Source organism: Bos indicus x Bos taurus, chromosome 17 (assembly GCF_003369695.1).
Source record: "Bos indicus x Bos taurus breed Angus x Brahman F1 hybrid chromosome 17, Bos_hybrid_MaternalHap_v2.0, whole genome shotgun sequence".
Classification (NCBI taxonomy): Eukaryota; Metazoa; Chordata; class Mammalia; order Artiodactyla; family Bovidae; genus Bos; species Bos indicus x Bos taurus.
Window position 1 is genome coordinate 62,257,419 of NC_040092.1, and position 23,372 is coordinate 62,280,790.

The 23,372-nt window shown below is 45.8% G+C and overlaps 1 protein-coding gene across 4 annotated transcripts in view; it reads left to right on the forward strand.

Annotated features, from left to right (window-relative positions):
- The first annotated feature begins 1,098 nt into the window (after window positions 1–1,098).
- The window catches only part of ARHGAP10 (Rho GTPase activating protein 10), a 376,879-nt gene continuing 354,605 nt past the window's right edge, over window positions 1,099–23,372 (forward strand). For 2 of the 4 annotated variants that reach the window (XM_027513410.1, XM_027513409.1), the window contains exon 1: window positions 1,099–1,544. In XM_027513410.1, coding sequence (XP_027369211.1) covers window positions 1,391–1,544 — 154 coding nt within the window. In that variant the 5' untranslated portion in view covers window positions 1,099–1,390. Of the gene's footprint in view, window positions 1,545–14,118; window positions 14,213–16,615; window positions 16,760–23,372 lie in introns of all 4 variants that reach the window. The other 2 variants (XM_027513413.1, XM_027513412.1) reach the window with 2 other exon arrangements.

Below are 23,372 nucleotides of genomic sequence, written 5' to 3' on the forward strand. Positions count from 1 at the left end.
TAATTGCTTAATAAACTGTTGTTGCTGTTGTTTAGTTGCTAAATTGTGTCCGACTCTTGGCAACCCCATGGACTGTGGCCTGCCAGGCTCCTCTGTCTATGGGATTTTCCAGGCAAGAATACTGGAGCGGGTTGCCATTTCCTTCTTCAGGGGCTCTCCCCAACCCAGGGATCGAACCTGGGTCTCCTGCATTGCAGGCGGATTCTGTAGCAACTGAGCTACCAGGGGCCCCCTAATAAACTATTAGCTGCTATTATTAAAAGTTACTCTAATGAACAATCGGTTTCTTTGAGGTAAGTATTTCAATCATTCAGAACGTTTTATTAACATTTTGAGGGCATACTGAATTGTTTGAGGACACATTGAAAAGTACCCCTTTTCAGGGTGCACTGACAAATTCTCATTTGATCGTTAGGCCCACCTGGTGAAAACCACAGAGAACCTGGCAATTGTTCTCAGGTGCTCATTTTTGGTATGATAAAGATCGACTCAATCTACCCTGGCAAATTTAATCTGCTGATTACAGCAGAAACGACTCTACCGTGATCTGACACCCTCTCCCCTACACCAAGTCGTTCGGTGTGATTACACTGAAGAGTGTAAGAGCAGCTGCCCGCCCCGCAAGAAAATGTTCCTTGCCCTTAAAAAGCTTTCAGTCTAAGGTGGAGATTTACAGGCATTTTACTTCAGACGAGGGCCGAGAATGGGGAAAAAAAGAGCCCTTCATGTGCGTCCATTCACAGTTCAGGGTCCGTCCCGAGAGGAAGAAACCTAGAAGTCAAATCGTCAAACCCAGCAAACCAGACCTCAGAGTCAAGCCGCCCGCTGAGGAGTATTACAGATGCTCTGAAGATGCCCCTTCCTGGTCCCGGTCAGGTTCCCCCGCATCGGGGAGTCGCCAGTGAAGCCAAGAAAAGGGGAGGCGCTCGCGCCTGGGGCTGGAGGTGAGCCGCAGGGCGAAATTATACACCAGGGAAGCCTCGGAAGGAAGAGGAGGGGCCACTGCGCGTGGGGAAGAGAAGGAAAAGAAGGAAGAGACGTTCGGGGAAGGCAGGGAGAGGAGGAAGGAGGAAGGCGGAGGAACAAGACAGGGGCGCGCGCGGGGCGGGGCGGGGCGGGCCCGGGCCTCCGAGAGGGCGTGCGGCGCGGGGCCGGGCGGGGCGGGGCCGCGGCGCTCGAGCTTCGGCGGGGGCTGCCGGGATCCCGGCGCCGCGCTCTCGCTCGCTGCCGCGGTGCTGTTGCGTGCGGGCCGGCTCCCCTCCTCGGGGCATGTCCGCGCTGCTCTCGCCGCACGCCCGGGGCTCCTAGCTTCTCCGGCGCTTGCTACGCTCGCGGCCCCTCACCTCGCCCCGGCGCCCGGCTCGGGCTGTGCGCGCGGACCGCCGCAGTCATGGGGCTGCAGCCTTTGGAGTTCAGCGACTGCTACCTCGACAGCCCGTGGTTCCGGGAGAGGATCCGTGCCCACGAAGCGGAGCTGGAGAGGACCAACAAGTTCATCAAAGAGCTCATCAAGGACGGCAAGAACCTCATCGCCGCGACCAAAAGTAAGCGGGGCCCTGGGGCGCGGCCAGCAGGAGCCTCTGCCGGAGGGACACCGACCATCCTGTGCCTGGGGCCGGCAGCCGGAGGATCGGGGGATTCATCCGGCACCGCGAGGCCCCGGGGTCGTTCCTCCTCGGCTCCCCGGGCAGCCGGGGGCGAGTCCCTTTCCCGCCCCCGCCCCCGCGCGGCGTCCCGAGCCGGGAACCATGCGCGTAAGCTTGCCGCCCGCCAGACCCCGCAGCTCCGGCCGGGCGCCCTCGGTGCCTGCGTTCTCCGCCGGACCCGCCGGAGGGCAGGTTCTCTTGCCCCCTAGAGCTGCTCTGTCTCGTCTGAAACACATCAATTTCACGGGTCTTGTCTCGTGATCCTTCAGAAGAACTTGCCTGAGGATTCTTTGCAAACCTGCTGAGTTGGTCAGAAGTCCCTTGAGCCGTACCCTTTCTGTGTCTTTTTCGGATCCCCTGCGACAGTCCTGTCTCAGGCGCCTTTCTATGCTAAACCCGAAAGTCCACCTGGCGTTGTGCAAGTTCCTTCCCTCCTCCTGCGCCGAGGAGGTTCAAAGATTGGGGCTTGTGAGGCTGAGCAGACAGCCTGCCCTCTAGCCCTGGCGAGCCCTGCCTGCAAATAGGGAATTCCACCCCGGCCAAGCTTGATGCCTTCCAACCCTGTTCATCACTATCTTTTGAGCAACTCAGAAGTGGCCACAGGAAAATAAGAGATGTATCCTCATACAGCGTTTGAAAAGAGTCTAGGCGGCAGGTGGCCTGAAATGCATGCTGAAACACTGAGTTGGTGATGCAGGTGGAAATAGGAAAAAGTTAGCTTGAGTGAGGAGCCGGGCAGCCTGAGCACACATGTAACCTATACCCCATTCTGAGGATGCCGGATGAGTGTTGGCTTTTCCCTCTTAAAAAGACCTTTCCATGCAGCAGTCTGGGAAAAATATCCCATGTCACCGCGCCCCGCCCCCCCGCCCCCCCCCATTCCCCATTTTGCATTAAGGAAGATGGAAACCTACTGACTGAATTGTCTCAGGTACCCGGCCCAGAAGCCTGGAACAGTGCAAATTCAATGAATGAATGAGTTGAAAGAAATATGATTTCATGGGAAGAATTCAGTGAGTGAGCCATCTCTAATTTTAGAAGCAAGTCACTCAACTTCTCTGGGTGATGACCAGGGTTCATTTTGGTTCTGTGACCTCTTTGGTGTTGCAGAATGAGGATTGGGAATCACTTTGGAACATGTGGCTGGTGGGCTATTGGGTTGGTGGCTCTCCCAGTGTCTTGGCATTGTGTGTGTGTTGGGATGAGGGTGGGGAGGGGCTGTAAATATGTAGGTGTAAACGGAGAGAGGAGGAGACAAAAAGGACGTGGGATGTATGTGTGTGTGTGTGCAGTGGACATGAGGAGAAGGACTCTTTCCTTTTGTAGCTTGGTCTTAACTAGTGTCGCTGGCTGGGGGAGTGTTCTTTCTCACTGGCTCTAGCAGCTCCCTCTGGCTCAAGGGGTATGAGGAGGGAGGCTTTGGTGTGGAGAGAGGCAGATGGCAAAGCCAGTCTGGCCACTGGCAGAAAGCTATTTATGTGACTGCATATTCGCTCTTCTGCCAACAGGACACACGCCTGTGTTCCAGCAGCAGCCAGTGCATCTGGGGGCCCAGCTGTCAGCCCTTCTCTCCAGAATGTAGACTTTCTGGCATTTGTGAATTGACTCCCTACTCCTTTTGATTCTTATCCTTTACTGTAAGAACCATAACTTATGCTTATGCTCTAGAGGTCAACCAAAGTTTCTTTTTTCTCCTTTTCCAGAGAAGGACAGTAACACAGCGTTAGCTCACATGCCTTTGGCAAGTTAGGAGGGACCTGGCCTTTGTCCAGCTTGCCCCATAAAGTTCACATGGAGTTCATATCAAGACTAAGATCGCAGGATGTAAGTTAGGACACCTGAGTGTAAGTCGCTTCACTGTTAGGGCCTGGCTGCAGGAAAATGAGGCAGGTCACTTTTGTGTTCTGTTTCTCTTCTACTTCTAAGAGGCATCAGTAAGATTCTGCAGTGTTCAGCAGTGACTTGATTAGGTAATTAGAAATTACAGTTGAGGTCAATCATTGGCATAATCAGAGTTGAGCTTTTCTAGAACATCTGAGTGAAGAGGTTGAGGAGAGACCTGAGACAGAGGGAGGAGGTATGGAAAGGGGAACAGTCAACTAGCTCAGACCGATTGTGTTTTCTGACACTTTAGGCTTTGTTTTGCAAAAATGGCATTTTCAGAATTGTGCCTTTAAGGTGTTTCTGCTTTTAATTGCCCTGTGTGATGCCTCCTGCATTCACTGAATACTTGTCGGGTTTATGTAACTTTGTTTTTGCTTTTTTTTTTCAATGTCTTGGTCGTGTGTGAATGCGTAATCTCTGAAAATTATGAAAACACCCCTATTGCCAATACGTTTCTAAATACAAAGCTGACGACCAAATTGTTACTTCTGTGAAGAATGTATTGAGGCTTTGAATAATCCACAGATGATTAAAGAAGTTGGAGTTGAGTTCTGTAGGGCCTGAATGTTTACTCCTGAGTTTAGTTATGTAGCCAATCAACAAGTACTTCTCATCTACAGCTTGAGTATCGGGCTGGGGACACAGAGAGGAATCCAAGCGGAGGCCCTTGTCCCTGAGGTTACTGTCCTGTGGTTAAAGTTCAGGTCAATCTAGGAAATGCATTTGAACTCCTGTACGCATTGTGCCTAGTTCTTGAAGAAACAAAGGGTACACAGACACACAGGTTAAAAGATTCAGAGGATTCAGTGACAGGTTTTCTAACTTGGACAGAAACAAGAGCATGTTGCAAGTTAGAGTGGAAGTTTGGGAATTCTTTGGTATTTCAAGGAAGGAGTAGAACCTGGTCAGATTGGAAACAGCTGGGTCTGAGTAGGATGAGGAGACCAGTTTGGCTGGAATGGCGATTTCATTTGCGGGAGTAGATGAGATTGGTGGAAAGGTCAGTTTCCAATGATTGAAGCCGTAAAAGTGGGCTTGGAATGTAGGCTTTATGCTGTGGCGAATCACTGAGGGTTTTGCAGCAGAAGCCTTACATAATGGGAAAGAGCTGCTTTAGAGGGACGGTTTGGTGTCTGTCTACGTATCGGGGGTAATTTTGGAGATAGCAGTGGGGGTGGGGAAGAGCAGAAGAGAGGAGAGTCTGGGATCATTGATTTATGTGATGGATTTGGAGATCTTTCACTGAGTTCAATGGACTCTTTGTTTAGATGGCTTTTTTAGCCCTTTTCCTTTTTTTCACTCCTTTCTAGAATAATCAGTGTCTTCTTTCAATACAGTTTAAACTTTTGTAAGCCTTTCCTGTGATGTCTGTGTAGTTTCAGATGCTTATGTTTCCTAGTGATGTGTATTTACCAGAAATGGCAATAAGCCTTATATGCTTTTGCTGTAAAGTTTATAATTAGGCATTCCTGAGAGAATATGTTCTGTGCTAGAGGAAGCCATGTATGTTTTAAACAGATAGTCCTTACAGTCCTTAAGCACTTACATAGCTGAGTAGCAGGCTCTTTAGTAAACTCAGATTGTCTGGGGGGGGGTGTGTGCGTGCGTGTGTGTGTGTGCGCGCATGTGTGCATGTGCGCGCGTGCGAGCGAGCTGGAGGGGCCCTCATTAGCCTTCTTTCATCACAGACCTGGGGAATCGTGTTACTGGTGGCCAGAACTAGAACTCAAGTGTTTCAAGTCTTGGTTTTGGTACTTCTTTTAGGCCTTGATATTTTGATGATTTTACTTTGGTTTTCTTAGGAGCATAAAAGTCCCCTTTTGCTGTCTTTGTGTTTCTTGTTCCAGAGACACGGTTCACATGGTAATTCCTTTTGGGGAAGTTTCTCAGGTTCCTATTGCATGGAAGCATAGGGAGATTTGGAGGACTTACAAGAATTTCATTTGGTAAACTTGAGCCTTAGTCTCATTTGTAAAACGGGGTTGTTGCCTATAGCCTTGAGCTTGACCCACATGTGCAAGTGTTTTGAAAACACAAGTGTGAAGCGATTGTGTAGGTGTTATGGTTTGCCCAGCTAACGTTTTTTTCCTCTGACAAGCCAAATTTTGTTCAGATGTCTACGCTATTTCCCAAATGACTTATAGAAAGGTGCTTAGGGATGATTCTGGTTAGCCTGACTCAGTGGTTCTCAATCCTAATCCTGGTTGACCATTAGGATCACCTGGTAGGCTGCAGTCCATGGGGTCATGAAGAGTCTGACACGACTGAGTGACTTCACTTTCACTTTTCACTTTCCCCGCATTGGAGAAGGAAATGGCAACCTGCTCTAGTGTTCTTGCCTGGAGTATCCAGGGATGGGGGAGCCTGGTGGGCTGCTGTCTATGGGGTCTCACAGAGCTGTACACGACTGAGGCAACTTAGCAGCAGCAGCAGGGAGCTGTGAACACGCACGGTTAGGGTTGAGAAGTGCTGAACTCTTAACAACTCAGCATGGTCCACCTGTTTTCTGGGCTGGTAATTAGATGAATGAATGATTGGTATCTCACTTCTGACCGGGGAGACCTGATAGGAAGTCTGCTGCAGACACTGGAAAAGGTTTTCTTTTCTGAGAGAGGAGACTCATATGAAGGGTTCTTGCCTTCTGCGATGTGTGTCTGTATTGCCTGGAGCTGTTCCCGCCATCTCGGGAGGGCGAGTAGAACTAAGATAAGGAGTGGTAACTGAATCTGGAGTTTTGATGCTGTAATGAGAGCCACAGATGGTTCTGTGCCTGGCTTTCTGGTTCTTTAGTTGCTAAGTCGTGTCTGACTCTTGCGATCACATGGACTGAGGCCGCCAGGCTCCTCTGTCCATGGGATTCTCCAGGCAAGAATACTGAAGTGGGTTGCCATTTCCTTCTCCAGAGGATCTTCCCAACCTAGGGATCGAACCTGGGTCTTTGGACCGCAGGCAGATTCTTTACCGGCTAAGCTACAGGGGAAGTCTAACAAAATGGCAAGCCAGTTTCAGTTGGGTTTTCTGCTACTTAACACTCTAACTTTTTTTGTTTTTTGGTTTTTTTCGGCTGCTCCTCATGGCTTATGGGCTTCCCTGGTAGCTCAGCTGGTAAAAAATCCACCTGCAATGCAGGAGATCCCAGTTCAATTCCTGGGTTGGGAAGATCCCCTGGAGGAGGACATGGCAACCCAGTCCAGTATTCTTGCCTGGAGATTCCACATGGACCGAGGAGCCTGGCGGGCTACAGTCCATGGGGGTTGCAAAGAATCAAATACGACTGAGTGACTAAGCACAGCAGACTACATGTCTTGCAGAATTTTAGTTCCCCAACCAGCTATTGAACCTGGATCCTAACTAAGCTTTGAAAGCGTGGACTCCTAACTGCTGGACCACCAGGAATTTCCAACATCCTGATTTTGATGAAGTGGGATAACTGTAAATTGTGGGCTGATGCTCTGATTAAGTAGAATTTAGAGAGGCCTGGAAGTAAAATGCTATTTAAAAAGTTAATAAATTAAATATAATTTTACTTTGAACGGAGGATACTCATCTGTATTCTTTGCCCCAAAGGAACTACTGTGGATCCCCTACAGTTCAGGGCATCACCTGGGGGTAAGTCTTAAACTCTCACTTGGGGTTTTACTACTGACCTGGTCTCTAGTGCTAGGGTAGACTTGCCATGAAAAAAACTCCTATCAGTCTTGACCTGGAATGTGGACCCAGACAGGCTTTAAAGGTTTTCAGTACTTTACTCACTGCAAAGGTGGTCCTTGTCTCCATTTAGAGTAGTTCCTATTAATATTCAGCACCCTCCACCAGCCAGCCCTGCTTGTGTGGAATGTCTGCCTGGTCAGTGAGTCATCTGCTGCTCTGGGTCTTCCTGCCGAACTGCTTTTTCCCTGCCCTCCATTTGCTACCTTCTACTGAACTTTCTTTGACTACCTCCTCTTCACTCTGTTTTTTGGTGGGGGGACCAGAGAGCATCATTGACTTCCGGAAGAGGCAGAAGGCAGAGGAGGACATTTTTGTGTTTTAATTTTTAATATAGCTGGTGAGAGAGTATAGTATAGGAGATTAAGAGCACAGCCAAGGCGCTACCACTTATTCACCCTGGGACCTTAGTCATGTTGGTTAGCTTTTCTGTATCTGTGTTGTCATCCATAAAATGGAGATGATGAGACTTCCCCGGCAGTCCGGTGGTTAAGACTCTGTGCTTACACTGCCAGGTTCACAGGTGCAACCCCTGATCAGTGCACTAAGATCCCACATGCTGCAAGGTATGGTCAGAAAGTGAAAAGAAAAAAGAAAATGGAGAGTGTTTCAAACAAGCACTCAAACGTGAACAATTATGATGTATTGTCTAATTTGCAGGTATACATTTTTTAAAATATAAATTTATTTACTTGGAGGCTAATTACTTTAAAATATTGTATTGGTTTTGCCATACATTGACATGAATCTGCCACGGGTGTACACATGTTCCCCATCCTGAACCCCCCTCCCATCTCCCTCCCCATACCCTCCCTCTGGGTCATCCCAGTGCACCAGCCCCAAGCATCCTGTATTATGCATGGAACCTGGACTGGCGATTCGTTTCACATATGATAATATACATGTTTCAATGCAATTCTCCCAAATCATCCCACCCTTACCCTCTCCCACAGAGTCCAAAAGACTGTTCTATACATCTGTGTCTCTTTTGCTGTCTCGCATATAGGGTTATCGTTACCATCTTTCTAAATTCCATATATATGCGTTAGTATACTGTATTGGTGTTTTTCTTTCTGGCTTACTTCACTCTGTATAATAGGCTCCAGTTTCATCCACCTCATTAGAACTGATTCAAATGAATTCTTTTTAATGGCTGAGTAATACTCCATTGTGTATATGTACCACAGCTTTCTTATCCATTCATCTGCTGATGGACATCTAGGTTGCTTCCATGTCCTGGCTATTATAAACAGTGCTGCGATAAACATTGGGGTACACATGTCTCTTTCAATTCTGGTTTCCTCAGTGTGTATGCCCAGCAGTGGGATTGCTGGGTCATATGGCAGTTCTATTTCCAGATTTTTAAGGAATCTCCACACTGTTCTCCATAGTGGCTGTTCTAGTTTGCATTCCCACCAACAGTGTAAGAGGGTTCCCTTTTCTCCACACCCTCTCCAACATTTACTGCTTATAGACTTTTGGATCGCAGCCATTCTGACTGGTGTGAAATGGTACCTCATAGTGGTTTTGATTTGCATTTCTCTGATAATGAGTGATGTTGAGCATCTTTTCATGTGTTTGTTAGCCATCTGTATGTCTTCTTTGGAGAAATGTCTGTTTAGTTCTTTGGCCCATTTTTTAACTGGGTCGTTTATTTTTCTGGAATTGAGCTGCAGGAGTTGTATATTTTTAAGATTAATTCTTTGTCAGTTGCTTCATTTGCTATTATTTTCTCCTATTGTGAAGGCTGTCTTTTCACTTTGCTTATAGTATCCTTTGTTGTGCAGAAGCTTTTAATTTTAATTAGGTCCCATTTGTTTATTTTTGCTTTTATTTCCAATACTCTGGGAGGTGGGTCATAGAAGGATCCTGCTGTGATGTATGTCGGAGAGTGTTTTGCCTATGTTCTCCTCTAGGAGTTTTATAGTTTCTGGTCTTATGTTTAGATCTTTAATCCATTTTGAGTTTATTTTTGTGTATGGTGTTAGAAAGTGTTCTAGTTTCATTCTTTTACAAGTGGTTGACCAGTTTTCCCAGCACCACTTGTTAAAGAGATTGTCTTTTCTCCATTGTATATTCTTGCCTACTTTGTCAAAGATAAGGTGTCCATAGGTGCGTGGGTGCAGGTATTCATTTTAGTATGCAGGCTGTTTTCTTGCCCCACAAAATGGCTGCTCTGGCCCAAAGATGAGGGTCTAATCTTTAGTGCCTGTTATCCCTAAAAATGTATTCGTCCAAATCATTGTGACCAGTGACCAAGAAAAAAGACTATGTGGTCTAAGGCTGGTAAGGCTTCCAAAGTTTGAATGGAGCTCAGGATGCTAAGAAATCTGGCAGGTTGTGAGTGGATGAATCAAAGCTAAGTGGTGTCTTGGGAGAGTATGTCCCAGAATTTGTTTCTGATTCAGAAAGGCCTCGGAGAAGGCAAAGGCACCCCACTCCAGTACTCTTGCCTGGAAAATCCCATAGATGGAGGAGGCTGGAAGGCTGCAGTCCATGGGGTCCCTGAGGGTCGGACATGACTGAGTGACTTCACTTTCACTTTCATGCATTGGAGAAGGAGGTGGCAACCCACTCCAGTGTTCTTGCCTGGAGAATCCCAGGGACGGGGGAGCCTGGTCGGCTGCCGTCTATGGGGTCGCACAGAGTCGGAAACAACTGAAGTGACTCAGCAGCAGTGTCAGAAAGGCCTGAGGGTGATGTGGAAGGTGTCACTAAGAATGTTGGCGATCTAGCCCAGTTGTCTGCAACTAAGGCTCAGGCAGGCAGCCCCAGGCCTGCCATCCAGGGGATTGATAAGACAGAGCCCAAGAGGGCAGGAAGAGCTCTGCTTGAGAAGAAAGGATAACATCGTCAGAGGTTGGAGCCCGCAAATTCTTGAAAATCACAACGGTGTTTTTAGAGGATATTCATCTTAGTGTCTAACATGCAGGAAACCCTAATAATTTAGTGGCTAGTGTTTGTGTTTGCTGTGGGAAATCCACCAAGATTATACAGGGCAGCCAGAGACAGTCTGGAGGAGTTGTTACATAACCTATTTTCTGCCAAACGATACTCCAAGTCCCCTGGACAGATTTCCAAAGAAGCTGTTTTAAATTCTGACTCCAGTAGCTATTTATTACCTTTTGATTTTATTTTTTGGGGAAGAGGTCGAGAAGCAAGAATTATGAAGGAGATACAAGTATTGTGTAGTCCTCTAAGTACTGTAAGTTGTGCTTAAATGATTGCTGACTGTGTGTAGTCGTGAATAGGTCCGAGTGTTTACCTCTGACCGTGGGGCTTCCCTGGTGGCTCAGAGTGTGAAGAATCTGCCTGCAATGTGGGAGACCCAGGTTCAATCCCTGGGTCAGGAAGATTCCCCTGGAGAAGGGAATGGCTACCCACTCCAGTATTCTTGCCTAGAGAATTCCATGGATAGAGGAGGCTGGTGGGCTACACAGTCCGTAGGGTCACAAAGAGTCAGACATGACTAAGTGACTCACACTGTCACTTTACGTCTGACCATAGTTAATATCATGTGGTGTCTGTTGTCACTTTTTAAAAGTTTAATGATAGAAATGTAGCTATGAATGCACTGCCTTTTGGGATTCAGTATTATCTTGTATTGCCTTTGATTTTTCTACAAATTGTTTAAAGAAAACTTGTCAAGTTGGCTTTCTTCAGGAATTGTAGGAGAGTGTTTAGATATTTGTAGATTCTGATTGACTGTCTTGGATGTTTTTTGCTTGGTTCCTGTTTTTTTTTTTTTTTTTAAGATTGTGTATTTTTGACTGCGCTGGGTCTTCGTTTCTGCACAGTTTCTCTATTGCGACGCGTGGGCTTATGGCGCTGGCTTCTCTTATTGTGGAGCCCAGATGGCAGGCGCGCCAGCTCCAGTAGTTGCGGTTACTAGGTTACTTTAACGGAATTACCTATCAGAGACTAACAGGCAGTTTACAACTTCAATCAAAAACTGTTATTTGAAATGAATGTCATTTAAATGATTTTAACAATGGTAGCTAACCTTTATTAAGCATTTACAGTTTGGTTTCAGTTCAGTCACTCAGTTGTGTCCGATTCTTTGCGACCCCATGAATCGCAGCACGCCCGGCCTCCCTGTCCATCACCAACTCCCGGAGTTCACTCAGACTCATGTCCATCGAGTCAGTGATGCCATCCAGCCATCTCATCCTCTGTCATCCCCTTCTCCTCCTGCCCCCAATCCCTCCCAGCATCAGGGTCTTTTCCAATGAGTCAACTCTTCTCATGAGGTGGCCAAAGTACTGGAGTTTCAGCTTCAGCATCATTCCTTCCAAAGAATACCCAGGACTGATTTCCTTTAGAATGGACTGCTTGGATCTCCTTGCAGTCCAAGGGACTCTTAAGAGTCTTCTCCAGCACCACAGTTGAAAAGCATCAATTCTTCAGTGCTCAGCTTTCTTCACAGTCCAACTCTCACATCCATACATGACCACTGGAAAAACCATAGCCTTGACTAGACAGACCTTTGTTGGCAAAGTAATGTCTCTACTTTTGAATGTGCTGTCTAGGTTGGTCATAACTTTCCTTCCAAGGAGTAATTTAATTTCATGGCTGCAGTCACCATCTGCAGTAATTTTGGAGCCCCCCCAAATAAAGTCTGACACTGTTTCCACTGTTTGCCCACCTATTTGCTATGAAGTGATGGGACCAGATGCCGTGATCTTAGTTTTCTGAGTGTTGAGCTTTAAGCCAACTTTTTCACTCTCCTCTTTCACTTTCATCAAGAGGCTTTTGAGTTCCTCTTCACTTTCTGCCATAAGGGTGGTGTCATCTGCATATCTAAGGTTATTGATATTTCTCCCGGCAATCTTGATTCCAGCTTGTGCTTCTTCCAGCCCAGCGTTTCTCATGATGTTAAATAAGCAAGGTTTCTGCATATAAGTTAAATAAGCAGGGTGACAATATACAGCCTTGACGTACTCCTTTTCCTATTTGGAAGCAGTCTGTTGTTCCATGTCCAGTTCTAGCTGTTGCTTCCTGACCTGCATACAGGTTTCTCAAGAGGCAGGTCAGATGGTCTGGTATTCCCATCTCTTTCAGAATTTTCCACAGTTTATTGTGATCCACACAGTCAAAGGCTTTGGCATAGTCAATAAAGCAGAAATAGATGTTTTTCTGGAACTCTCTTGCTTTTTCCATGATCCAACGGATGTTGGCAATTTGATCTCTGGTTCCTCTGCCTTTTCTAAAACCAGCTTGAACATCTGGAAGTTTACGGTTCACATATTGCTGAAGCCTGGCTTGGAGAATTTTGAGCATTACTTTACTAGCGTGAGTGCAATTGTGTGGTAGTTTGAGCATTCTTTGGCATTGCCTTTCTTTGGGATTGGAATGAAAACTGACCTTTTCCAGTCCTGTGGCCACTGCTGAGTTTTCCAAATTTGCTGGCATATTGACTGCAGCACTTTCACAGCATCATCTTTCAGGATTTGAAATAGCTCAAATGGAATTCCATCACCTCCACTAGCTTTGTTCATAGTGATGCTTTGTAAGGCCCACTTGAATTCACATTCCAGGATGTCTGGCTCTAGGTCAGTGATCACACCATCGTGATTATCTGGGTCGTGAAGATCTTTTTTTTACAGTTCTTCTGTATATTCTTGCCACCTCTTCTTAATAAATTCTGCTTCTGTTAGGTCCAGACCATTTCTGTCCTTTATTGAGCCCATCTTTGCATGAAATGTCCCCTTGGTATCTCTTAATTTTCTTGAAGAGATCTCTAGTCTTTCCCATTCTGTTGTTTTCCTCTATTTCGTTGTACTGATCGCTAAGGAAGGCTTTCTTAAACAGTTTGGTTTACTTTGTGGTAAATCCTCTTATTTATTGTGAAAACTTCCTCAATGAGGTATGTTTTTATTTACCCTGTTACAGATTTAGAAACTGAATTTAGCAAGCTTAACAGCTTGTTCCAGTCACGTGGTTTGTCAGTGGTGGAGCTGGAATGTGAACCCACATTTGTTGGATTCCAAAACCCTTAACCACAATAGTAAGCTGTCTCTCTAAAGGGGTGTACCTGTGGCCTTCTGTTAGGAGAAGTTACTACAGTAAGACCTGCTCATCTGGCAAATGTTATACATTTCACGATCCAGTTAGGAGACTGTGCTTTATTAGCTCAGGTCAAGGACCATGTTTTAAAATTTAAGGCCACCTGGGATGGCTACTGTAAGTAAAACTGATTGTTAATTTGTGTAGTAAGTGTAGATATTCAGAGATTGGGTTGATTTAGGATCAGTTGCTAGTTGCAGATGTCTCTCTTCCTGCCTCTTAATCTCCATCTCTTCCCGTCTCTTAGTGTCTCTTTTCCTGAAGAGTAAATTTTAATTTTGTTACATATATATGTATATACGTATATATATGTGTGTGTATATATGTATATGGGTTTCCCTGGTAGCTCAGATGGTAAAGAATCCGCCTGCAATGTGAGAGACCTGGGTTTGATCCCTGGGTTAGGAAGATCCCCTGGAGGAGGGCATGGCAACCCCCTCTAGTATTCTTGCCTGGAGAATCCCCATGGACAGAGGAGCCTGGTGGGCTGCAGCCCATGGGGTTGAAAAGAGTTGGACATGACTGAGCGACTAAGCACAGCACACATATATGTATATACGTATATGTATTTATGTGTGTGTATATATATATTGTTTGGCCACACCACTGGGCTTGCAGGATCTTAGTTCCCTGACCAGGGATTGAACCCTCAGCAGTTGGAAGTGTGGAGTCCTAATCACTGGACTGTCAGGGAAGTCCTTTGTTCTTATATTTTAGTATTAGGCTTTTTCCTTTGCAAAAATGTTGGGTCAGTTTAGAACTGTAAAATGATACAGAGAGTCTCATCCTAAACCTCTCTGTATTTGCCTTTCAGCTTTGAAATAAAAGCTTCCTGTCTGCCTCTTCCCAGTGGCACCCTTTCCCTGAAGAGGTGCAACTATCTCAAATCTGGCATACATTATTCCCAGGTATTTTAACTCATTATTGACTGGAGAATTTTTGTGGAAACTAATGCCTGTGGCTATCGATTTGTTATACAAGTGATATTGGTATGTTTCCGATCAATAATGTTCTGGTAACAAAAGATGTATTAATACCTTTCCTGTTAATAATGTGTTAATACATTTGCACACATTCCTAAATAAAAGATAGTGTGTTTTGCGTGTTTTTAGACATCATATAATGGATTCATATGACATGTGTTCACGTGTGCTCAGTTGTGGCCGACTCTTTGCAACCCTGTGGACTGTAGCCCGCCAGGCTCCTCTGTCCATGGAATTCTCCCAGCAAGAATACTGAAATGAGTTGCTATTTCCTTCTCCGGGGATCTTCCTGACCCAGGAATTGAACCTGCGTCTTTTTCATTTCCTACATTGGCAGGTGAATTCTTTACCACTGCACCACCCAGGAAGCCCACATAGGTTCTTCTGCAACTTTTTTCCCCTTGACATCCTATTTGTGAGATTTATCCACGTGGATACATGTAGCTCCATTTCATTGAGTTTGACCTTTTTCCTACAAGTGGTATTTAAAAAGACTTGGTTAATTGATGTTATGTAGATATTCTACGGAGAAGGCAATGGCACCCCACTCCAGTACTCTTGCCTGGAAAATCCCATGGACGGAGGAGCCTGGTAGACTGCAGTCCGTGGGGTCGCTAAGAGTCGGACACGACTGAGCGACTTCACTTTCACTTTTCACTTTCATGCATTGGAGAAGGAAATGGCAACCCACTCCAGTGTTCTTGCCTAGAGAATCCCAGGGATGGTGGAGCCTGATGGGCTGCCGTCTCTGGGGTCGCACAGAGTTGGACATGACTGAAGCGACTTAGCAGCAGCAGCAGCAGATACTCTAAGGTGTTTTATGGTGTACCTTATTTACGTGCAGTTTTTGGATTATGAGACAATATATTTGGAGAATTTATTCAGTATGAAAGCCCTGTTGTTAGTTTTATAAACTTTGAAACACTATCTCTGGGGACTTCCTTGGTGGTCTAGTGGTGGGACTCTGTGCTCCTAATGCAGGGAGCCTGGGTTCAATCCCTGGTCAGGGAACTAAGATCCCACATGCCGCAACTAAAGATCCTGCATGCCGTGACTAAGACCCAGTGCAGCCAAATAAACTAAGACAATCCAAACACTAACTCTAATAACCAGTAGATAAAGAATTCATGAATTTTAAAGATACTTAATAAAATTTCTGTTTGATATTTAATGTTACCAGCTTGGCATGGGCAATCAGAACAAATCAGTTTAAATTTCAGGATTGGAAAAAATAACTGGCCTGAGTCACACAAAATCTTCAAGGGCCTTTTTGCCTCACTGAAATTAGATTTTCAGTATTAGCATGTAAAAAAAAAATGATCATCTTCATGAACACAGTGCTCTTTAAAGCACTCTGGAAACTGTCAGTCTGGTTAGGTCAGATGAACATAATTTTTAAGGCAGGGATTGGTTGGTATTTTGATAGGCCTCTGTGCAAACAGCCTTTTATTTAATTACCCTAATGTAGGAAATGTAGGGACATAATTTATAGACTTGCCAGGGGGATGCTTTTCTAATTAGAAAGCTTTGACATCCTTCTCTTTAAATAAACAGGCACACTGAAAAAAACCCCTGACACTTGACATTTTAAGAGCAGGCATCTCTTTAAGCCCCAAGATCTGCTGGGATTGCTGCTGCAATGCTGCTGCTAGGCCTGCCTCCCTCGTCAGACTAGAATTTCCTTCCTGTGCTTTCTGAGGAAGGTGTTAGTCTTGTGCCACTTAATATTTCAATGGGGAGTGTGAGTTTTCCTTCCTTGTTGCCTGGTTCACCCGCCGGCACTGTCTGCCCTTTGCTCCGAGGTTCCATCACCTTCTGGTAGCGGTTGAGTCACGATTGGGTATGTGACTGGAGGAAGAATCAGTTTGGCCCTAGTGATTCAGGTCACCTCTGGCCTGAATACTGGATATATTTTGGATTCTCATTAAGAATGTGATTTAAAAAAAATTCTGACTGTAAAGTTAGCTCCACCACTGATTAGGTGACCTTGGGCAAGTTAGTGAAACCTCCAGTGGCTGATTTTCTGTTTGTTAGTAAAATGGAGATTCCAAGAACTCAAGGGATAGTGATATTTAATCCTCATGTTACTTACGAAAGGTCTTAGAGCTTTGCCTGGCCCGTGGTAGGTACTCGTCATCACCATCATCCCTCTGCTCCCCACCATCATTATCATTGTCGGGAGATGACTTTCTTTGGCTGAACTTGAATACGGTTGTGGCTTTACCCGTAGTAACTGTGGAAATCGTCTGTGAGCACATGTTCTCTTCTGTCTTTGAGGCTCACGATGTTTTGAAATGCAGGGCTGATACAGGCCTCTCATTTATTCAGCAGGAGAAACCTTCTGTAACAGGTTGTTGAAATCCAGCATATTACTGAAGATCTTGGCTTGAAAGTTTTGGAAGCAAAGCCAACAAAGTACAAGGGAGTGGAGTGTCATCGACACGTCATTTCTTATATTTGAGAACCTGGCAGGTAGTACTTCTGTCACTCTGACAGATAGTTTTGTTTTTCTTTTGTGAAATGCAGGTCAAAGGCAGCCCAGCCAAAATGTTAACAATCATGATGTTTGAAGTCAGATCCATTTACTGTGTGACCTTGGGTGACTTGGCTTAACTTCTTTGTGCCTTAATTTCCTCCTCTGTCAAATGAGGATAGTAATTTTATCTCCCTGAATGTTGCTAAGATTAAATTAATTATTTGTAAAGCACTTAAAAAGACAGCCTGGTCCATAGTGAGCCCTATATGTGTTTTCTAAGTCTAGGGAAAAAATTTAAAAATCTGTTTACTATTTAGTTATCACTATAATAATCTCATTTATGACAGTGGAAAAGGGGTGTCATCTGAAGCCACTGAACTCAACCTGTTGTGGGGTTAGTTGCTAGAGGGTTAGGGGCTTCCCTGGTGGCTCAAAGGGTAAAGCGTCTGCCTGCAATGCGGGAGACCAGAGTTCTATCTGTGGGTCGGGAAGATCCCCTGGAGAAGGAAATGGCAACCCGCTCCAGTATTCTTGCCTGGAGAATCCCATGGATGGAGGAGCCTGGTAGGCTACAGTCCACGGGTTGCAGAGTTGGACACGACTGAGCGACTTCACTTTCACTTTCATAGCAATAAAGAGACCTGGTATATCTATGCAGAAGTTAGCCTTCTCATGGGGGAGATAGATTAATTAAGCAGTATCATTCACACTGTTGAGTGAGAATGGAGAATGGGGTACTGTAGCCATAGTTAATAGGACTAATTGGTTGAGGGGGTCAAGGAAGACTTCAAGAAGTTAGAAACTTCTCAGAGACTTCCTTAGTGGTCCAGTGGTTAAGACTCTGGTCTTCCGCTGCAGGGGGATATGACATTGGTCCCTGCTTGGAGAGCTAAGATCCTACATATGCAAGGTGCAGCCTAAAAAAAAACAAACAAGAAAGAAGTTGGTAACTTCTACGCTGAGACCATAAGGAGGTCTGTGCTGTGGGTAGGGAAGAAGGATAGGGAAGAAGGATGTTCCCAGAGTAGTAAAATGCAGGCGGGTGGCCTGGAGGCAACAGACAGCACATGGGTGTGGCTCCCGGACCAGCGAGGATGGGGTGGGGCCTGGAGGTGGGGCTGGAGGAGGTCTTTTGTGGGCTTGGGAGCAGGAAGAGGGGGCTACGGTGCAGGGGCAAGGGGGAAGGGTCTGGTGAAGCAGGTTGGGGACTTCAGACCCCTTATCCAAAGGACGGTGGAAAGCTATGGTGATATTTTGAGCAGGGGATTGGCCACATCTGAGTTGCATCTTAGAAAGGTTTAGGAAGCCTGCAACCGGGAGAATGGATTTGAGGACTGCAGACCTGGAGGGTGGGCACTTACTCATCCAGGCCGGAGACTTTGGTGGACGAGGCAGGCTGTTAAGGAGCCAGGATTCTGGGGCTTTGGTGGGTGCTTGGGTTGGGGGGCTGAGGGAGGATGCATTGGAGATGACTCCTGGCTGCCTGGCCTGGGCAGTGAGGGCCGTGTGCTGAAGTGGGCCAGCCAGAGGAACGGGTTTGGTGGGAACGAGGAGGTGTTCGTGGTTCGGGCTGCGGAGGCGGAGGTGGTTCCGGGTTCTCCTCTGGCTGTGCTTGGGAGGTATTTATTTCTTTTATGAGTGCGTATTGCAGAACATCTACTTCTGCTTTATTGACTACGCCAAAGCCTTTGACTGTGTGGACCGCAACGAACTCTGGAAAATTCTTAAAGAGATGGGAATACCAGAGCACTTGACCTGCCTCTTGAGAAACCTGTATGCAGGTCAGGAAGCAACAGTTAGAAATGGACATGGAACAACAGACTGGTTGCAAATTGGGAAAGGAGATCAACAAGGCTGTATATTGTCACCCTGATTATTTAACTTATATGCAGAGTACATCATGAGAAACGCTGGACTCGATGAAGCACAAGCTGGAATCAAGATTTCTGGGCAAGGTGACAAATATCAATAACCTCAGATATGCAGATGACACCACCCTTATGGCAGAAAGTGAAGAAGAACTAAAGAGCCTCTTGGTGAAAGTGAAAGAAGAGAGTGAAAAACTTGGCTTAAAACTCAACATTCAGAAAACTAAGATCATGGCATCCTGTCCCATCACTTCATGGCAAATAGATGGGGAAACAGTGGAAACAGTGAGAGACTTTACTTTTTTGTGCTCCAAAATCACTGCAGATGGTGACTGCAGCCTTGAAATTAAAAGACACTTACTCCTTGGAAGAAAAGTTATGACCAACCTAGACAGCATATTAAAAAGCACAGACATTACTCTGCCAACAAAGGTCCGTTTAGTCAAAGCTATGGTTTTTCCAGTAGTCATGTTAGAGTTGGACTATAAGGAAAGCTGAACGCTGAAGAATTGATGCTTTTGAACTGTGGTGTTGGAGAAGACTATTGAAGAGTCCCTTGGACTGCAAGGCTGTCCAACCAGTCCATCCTAAAGGAAATCAGTCATGAATATTCATTGGAAGGACTGATGTTGAAGCTAAAACTCCAATACTTTGGTCACCTGATGTGAGGAACTGACTCATTGGAGAAGATCCTGATGCTGGGAAAGATTGAAGGCGGGAGAAGAAGGAGACGACAGAGGATGAGATGGTTGGATGGCTTCACTGACTTGATGGACATGAGTTTGAGTGAACTCCGGGAGTTGGTGATGGACAGGATGCCTGGCATGCTGCAACCCATAGGGCCACAAAGCATCGGACATGACTGAGCGACTGAACTGATTGCAGAACAGGGTTCACAGCTGAAGAGACTGAAGACATAGCATCCAGATAGGAAATGACACTGGGCAACTGGATCACCAACCTGCTGGAGAGAAAATGTGGAGGAAGAGGCAGGGTGGCTCAGGGCAGGTCCTGGAGAATGGAACTTAAAAAAAAAATTTTTGTTTGGCTGTGTTAGGTCTTAGTTGTGGCATGTGGGATCTAGTTCCCTGACCAGGGATTGAACCCAGAGCCCCTGCATTGGGAGCTCAGAGTCTTAGCCACTGGACCACCAGGGGAGTCTTGAGAATGGAATTTCTAAGAAGTGGGTAGAAGAGGCTGAGAAAGATATTTAGGAATAGTAGCTATTGAGAGGGAGGCAGCGGGTGGAAAAACCCAGACAGGATTGCATGAGCAGAAAGATAGTTTTAGAAAGTAGGAGGGAGTAGACAGGGCCATGCTGCGGAGAGGTCAGGTCCCAGGAGCCCAGGTGACACTGTGTTAGCAAGAACAGCGGTCGTTGACGCTCCTATATATGAGACGGCTAAGTAACAATGACTGCAGGACAGTGTGGGGAACTCTGTAATCACCTGTATGGAAATAGAATCTGAAAAAGAGTAGATACATGTATAGCTGATTCACTTTTCTCAAACCAGCACAACACTGTAAATCAACAACTGTACTCCAATAAAACTTTTAAGAAAACAACAGCATTTTTTTTTTTTGAGGTTTATTTTTATTTTTGCTGTGCTGCGTCTTAGTGGCAGCATGCAGAATCTTTTTAGTTGTGGTATATGGGGTCTAGTTTCCTGACCAGGGACCGAACCTAGGCCCTCTGGATTTGGAGCGTGGAGTCTTAGCCACTGGACTACCAGGGAAGTTCCCATGGATGGGATTTGAACATGCCAATTTAAGTGTTCAACAGAGAAGAGGAGATGGAAGGTTCAGGGGATAGTCCAGCAAATACAGCGCTTCTGAACAGTATAGAGGTTGGGATTCAGATTCCAGGTGAAGGGGGGACGCGTCTACTTCAGTAACAGAAGGGGTGGAAATGATGGGTGCAGACCCAGCTCCGTTTGTAGGTTTGTGTCAGGACATTGAGGAAATGACGACCTGATGGATTTATGTTCTCTGAAGTAGACAGCAAGATGATTTCGGTAATGAATTCTGTTAATTTTTCCCCAGCACATTCTTTTTCTGCTTAATCAATAATAGACAACTTGTAAAAGTTTTGTCTCTTTGAACTGGGTATGATGGAAAATTGTTGCAGAAACGAATGCCTGTGGCTGGTGATTTGTTGTGTAAGTGACTATTGATATATCTCTGGTCAATAACATTCCGGTGACAAAAGATGTAAGCAGTCAGTGGAGAGGCCACTGACTTTTTTTTTCTTTTTCACTGAGGACCACTGCTGATGTTTCGGTGTGATCGCAGTGGAGTCATGCTGGTTCTCTTTGAATGTCTGCAGAGAAGAAATTTCTCTTGGCCACATTGGAGAAGAGATTCTAGGATTTCAGGTTCAGAAGAGAACCTGTAAGAATTAAAGGTTGTAGTCAGTATCAGTGATCGGAACATTTCTTTTCTAGTTAACTGCTTAGTTAGGTTCGAACTAGTTTAAGAAACAATTCATGGCCATCCCCTTCCCTCAGGCCCCAGATGAATAGACTCTGGGCACCGGGTACCATCAAAGTTGGGAAACTGGAGACTTTCAGGTTCTTCAGTGGGAGGGCTTCTAGGACTTCGTGAAGTTCATTGCCTGTGCTAGAGGCAATGTGCTAGAGGCAGTGTGCCTAGAGCTAGAGTTGGTGGCCTGTTCTTGTGGAAAGCAGTAGGTTAGGGTTCCCATTAATTTTTTTTCCTCTTCTTGACAGTTCAGAATTTTGGCATAAAACATGCTGTGTATCCTCATGCATTGCCTTCAGTAGCAAGTGAGAGAAATCCAACTAAAACTAGTTGAGGCAAAAAAAGACTTTCTGGCTCATGTGAGCCAAGTCTCAGGAGTGGGCCTGCTTTAGATACATAGGCAGCCAAGGGTTCAAGCAATGTCATCTGGTCTCTCTTTTTGCATCTTAGCACTTGCTGCAGTTGGCTTGACCCCAGTGGGTGCTCTTTCCCTAAAGTGGTGATAGTTTAGGGTTACTTGCTCCGTACTTAAAGTTACTTTTTAAAAGGGATTTCTTTCTTTGTTGGCTGTGATCAGTCTTCATGGTCGCACGCAGGCTCTCTGGGTGAGGCGAGTGCAGGCCACTCTTCTTGGAGTGCTCAGGCTTCTTGTGGTGGCTTCTCTTGTTGCGGAGCACAGGCTATAGGCTCACGGCTTCAGTAGTTGGAGCATGTGGGTTCAGTAGTTATGTTACATGGGCTTAGCTGCCCTGTGGCATGTGGGATCTTCTGGGACCAGGGATAGAACCTGTGTCCCTTGCATTGCAAGGCGGGGTGAATTCTTAATCACTGGGCCACCAGGGAAGCCCCTGCTTGTCTTTCTCATTGTTCCCGGGGTTCCAGAGAACAATGCCTCCTTTTCCTTAGGGCGGTTGTTCTCAAACAGATGGTTTTGTGATGCCCTGGAGACATTTTTGTTGTCATAATTGGCACAGATGGCTGCTGGCATCTAATATGTAGAGGCCAACGATGCACTGAGGCTGGAATAGGCTTTGATGCACAGGGGCTACTGCCCCTGCTTTCCCTGCCCCCGCCACAAGAGCTTTCTAGCTCAGAGCTACTTGCACTGAGGTTGAGAGAGACCATGTATTGTCTCTATCAGGATGCTTTTGGGCATAAAATTCTGCCAGTCCAACAGGCATAAACTGATCTTGTCCTAGGTGAACCTGAACATGTGGTTTCCTTCCCTGAAGGCCCTGTCTCTCCTTGGTCATTTGTCTAGCCTGGAGCCATCACTCAGTGTGGTGGGACACCTTGGCCAGCCTGAATCCCATGCCTACCAGTGGGGAGAAGAAGCAGGCGACCAGTGATGATCTGCCTCACCAGAACGCCATGGGTCCTAACGAGAGATGTGCAGACCGTAGAAAAAAGCTCTGTTCAGTGTGCAAGAATATATGCATTTTCTAGAAGCTTTCTAAGTTCTTTTTAAAAAAATTTTATTTTTGTTGTAGTTGATTTACAAAGTTGTGTTAGTTTTAGATGTACAGCAAAGTGTTTCAGTTATACATGTATATATATATATATATTTTATATATATATATTTTAGATTCTTTTCCCTCATAGGTTATTAAAGAATATTGAGTATAGTTCCCTGTGCTATTACAGTAGGTTCTTGTTGGGAACGTGCATCTTGGGAAGTATCTTTACTAGATCTGGTTTTTCTGGGCCTAAGGGTATGTATGGTGATTGCAGCCATGAAATTAAAAGACGCTTACTCCTTGGAAGGAAAGTTATGACCAAGCTAGATAGCATATTGAAAAGCAGAGACATTACTTTGCCAACAAAGGTCCGTCTAGTCAAGGCTATGGTTTTTCCTGTGGTCATGTATGGATGTGAGAGTTGGACTGTGAAGAAAGCTGAGCACTGAAGAATTGATGCTTTTGAACTGTGGTGTTAGAGAAGACTCTTGAGAGTCCCTTGGACTGCAAGGAGATCCAACCAATCCATCCTAAAGGAGATCAGTCCTGGGTGTTCATTGGAAGGACTGGTGCTGAGGCTGAAACTCCAATACTTTGGCCACCTCATGCGAAGAGTTGACTCATTGGAAAAGACCCTGATGCTGGGAGGGATTGCGGGCAGGAGGAGAAGGGGATGACAGAGGATGAGATGGCTGGATGGCATCACCGACTTGATGTACATGAGTTTGGGTGAACTCCAGGAGTTGATGATGGACAGGGAGGCCTGGTGTGCTGTGATTCATGGTGTCGCAGAGTCGGACACG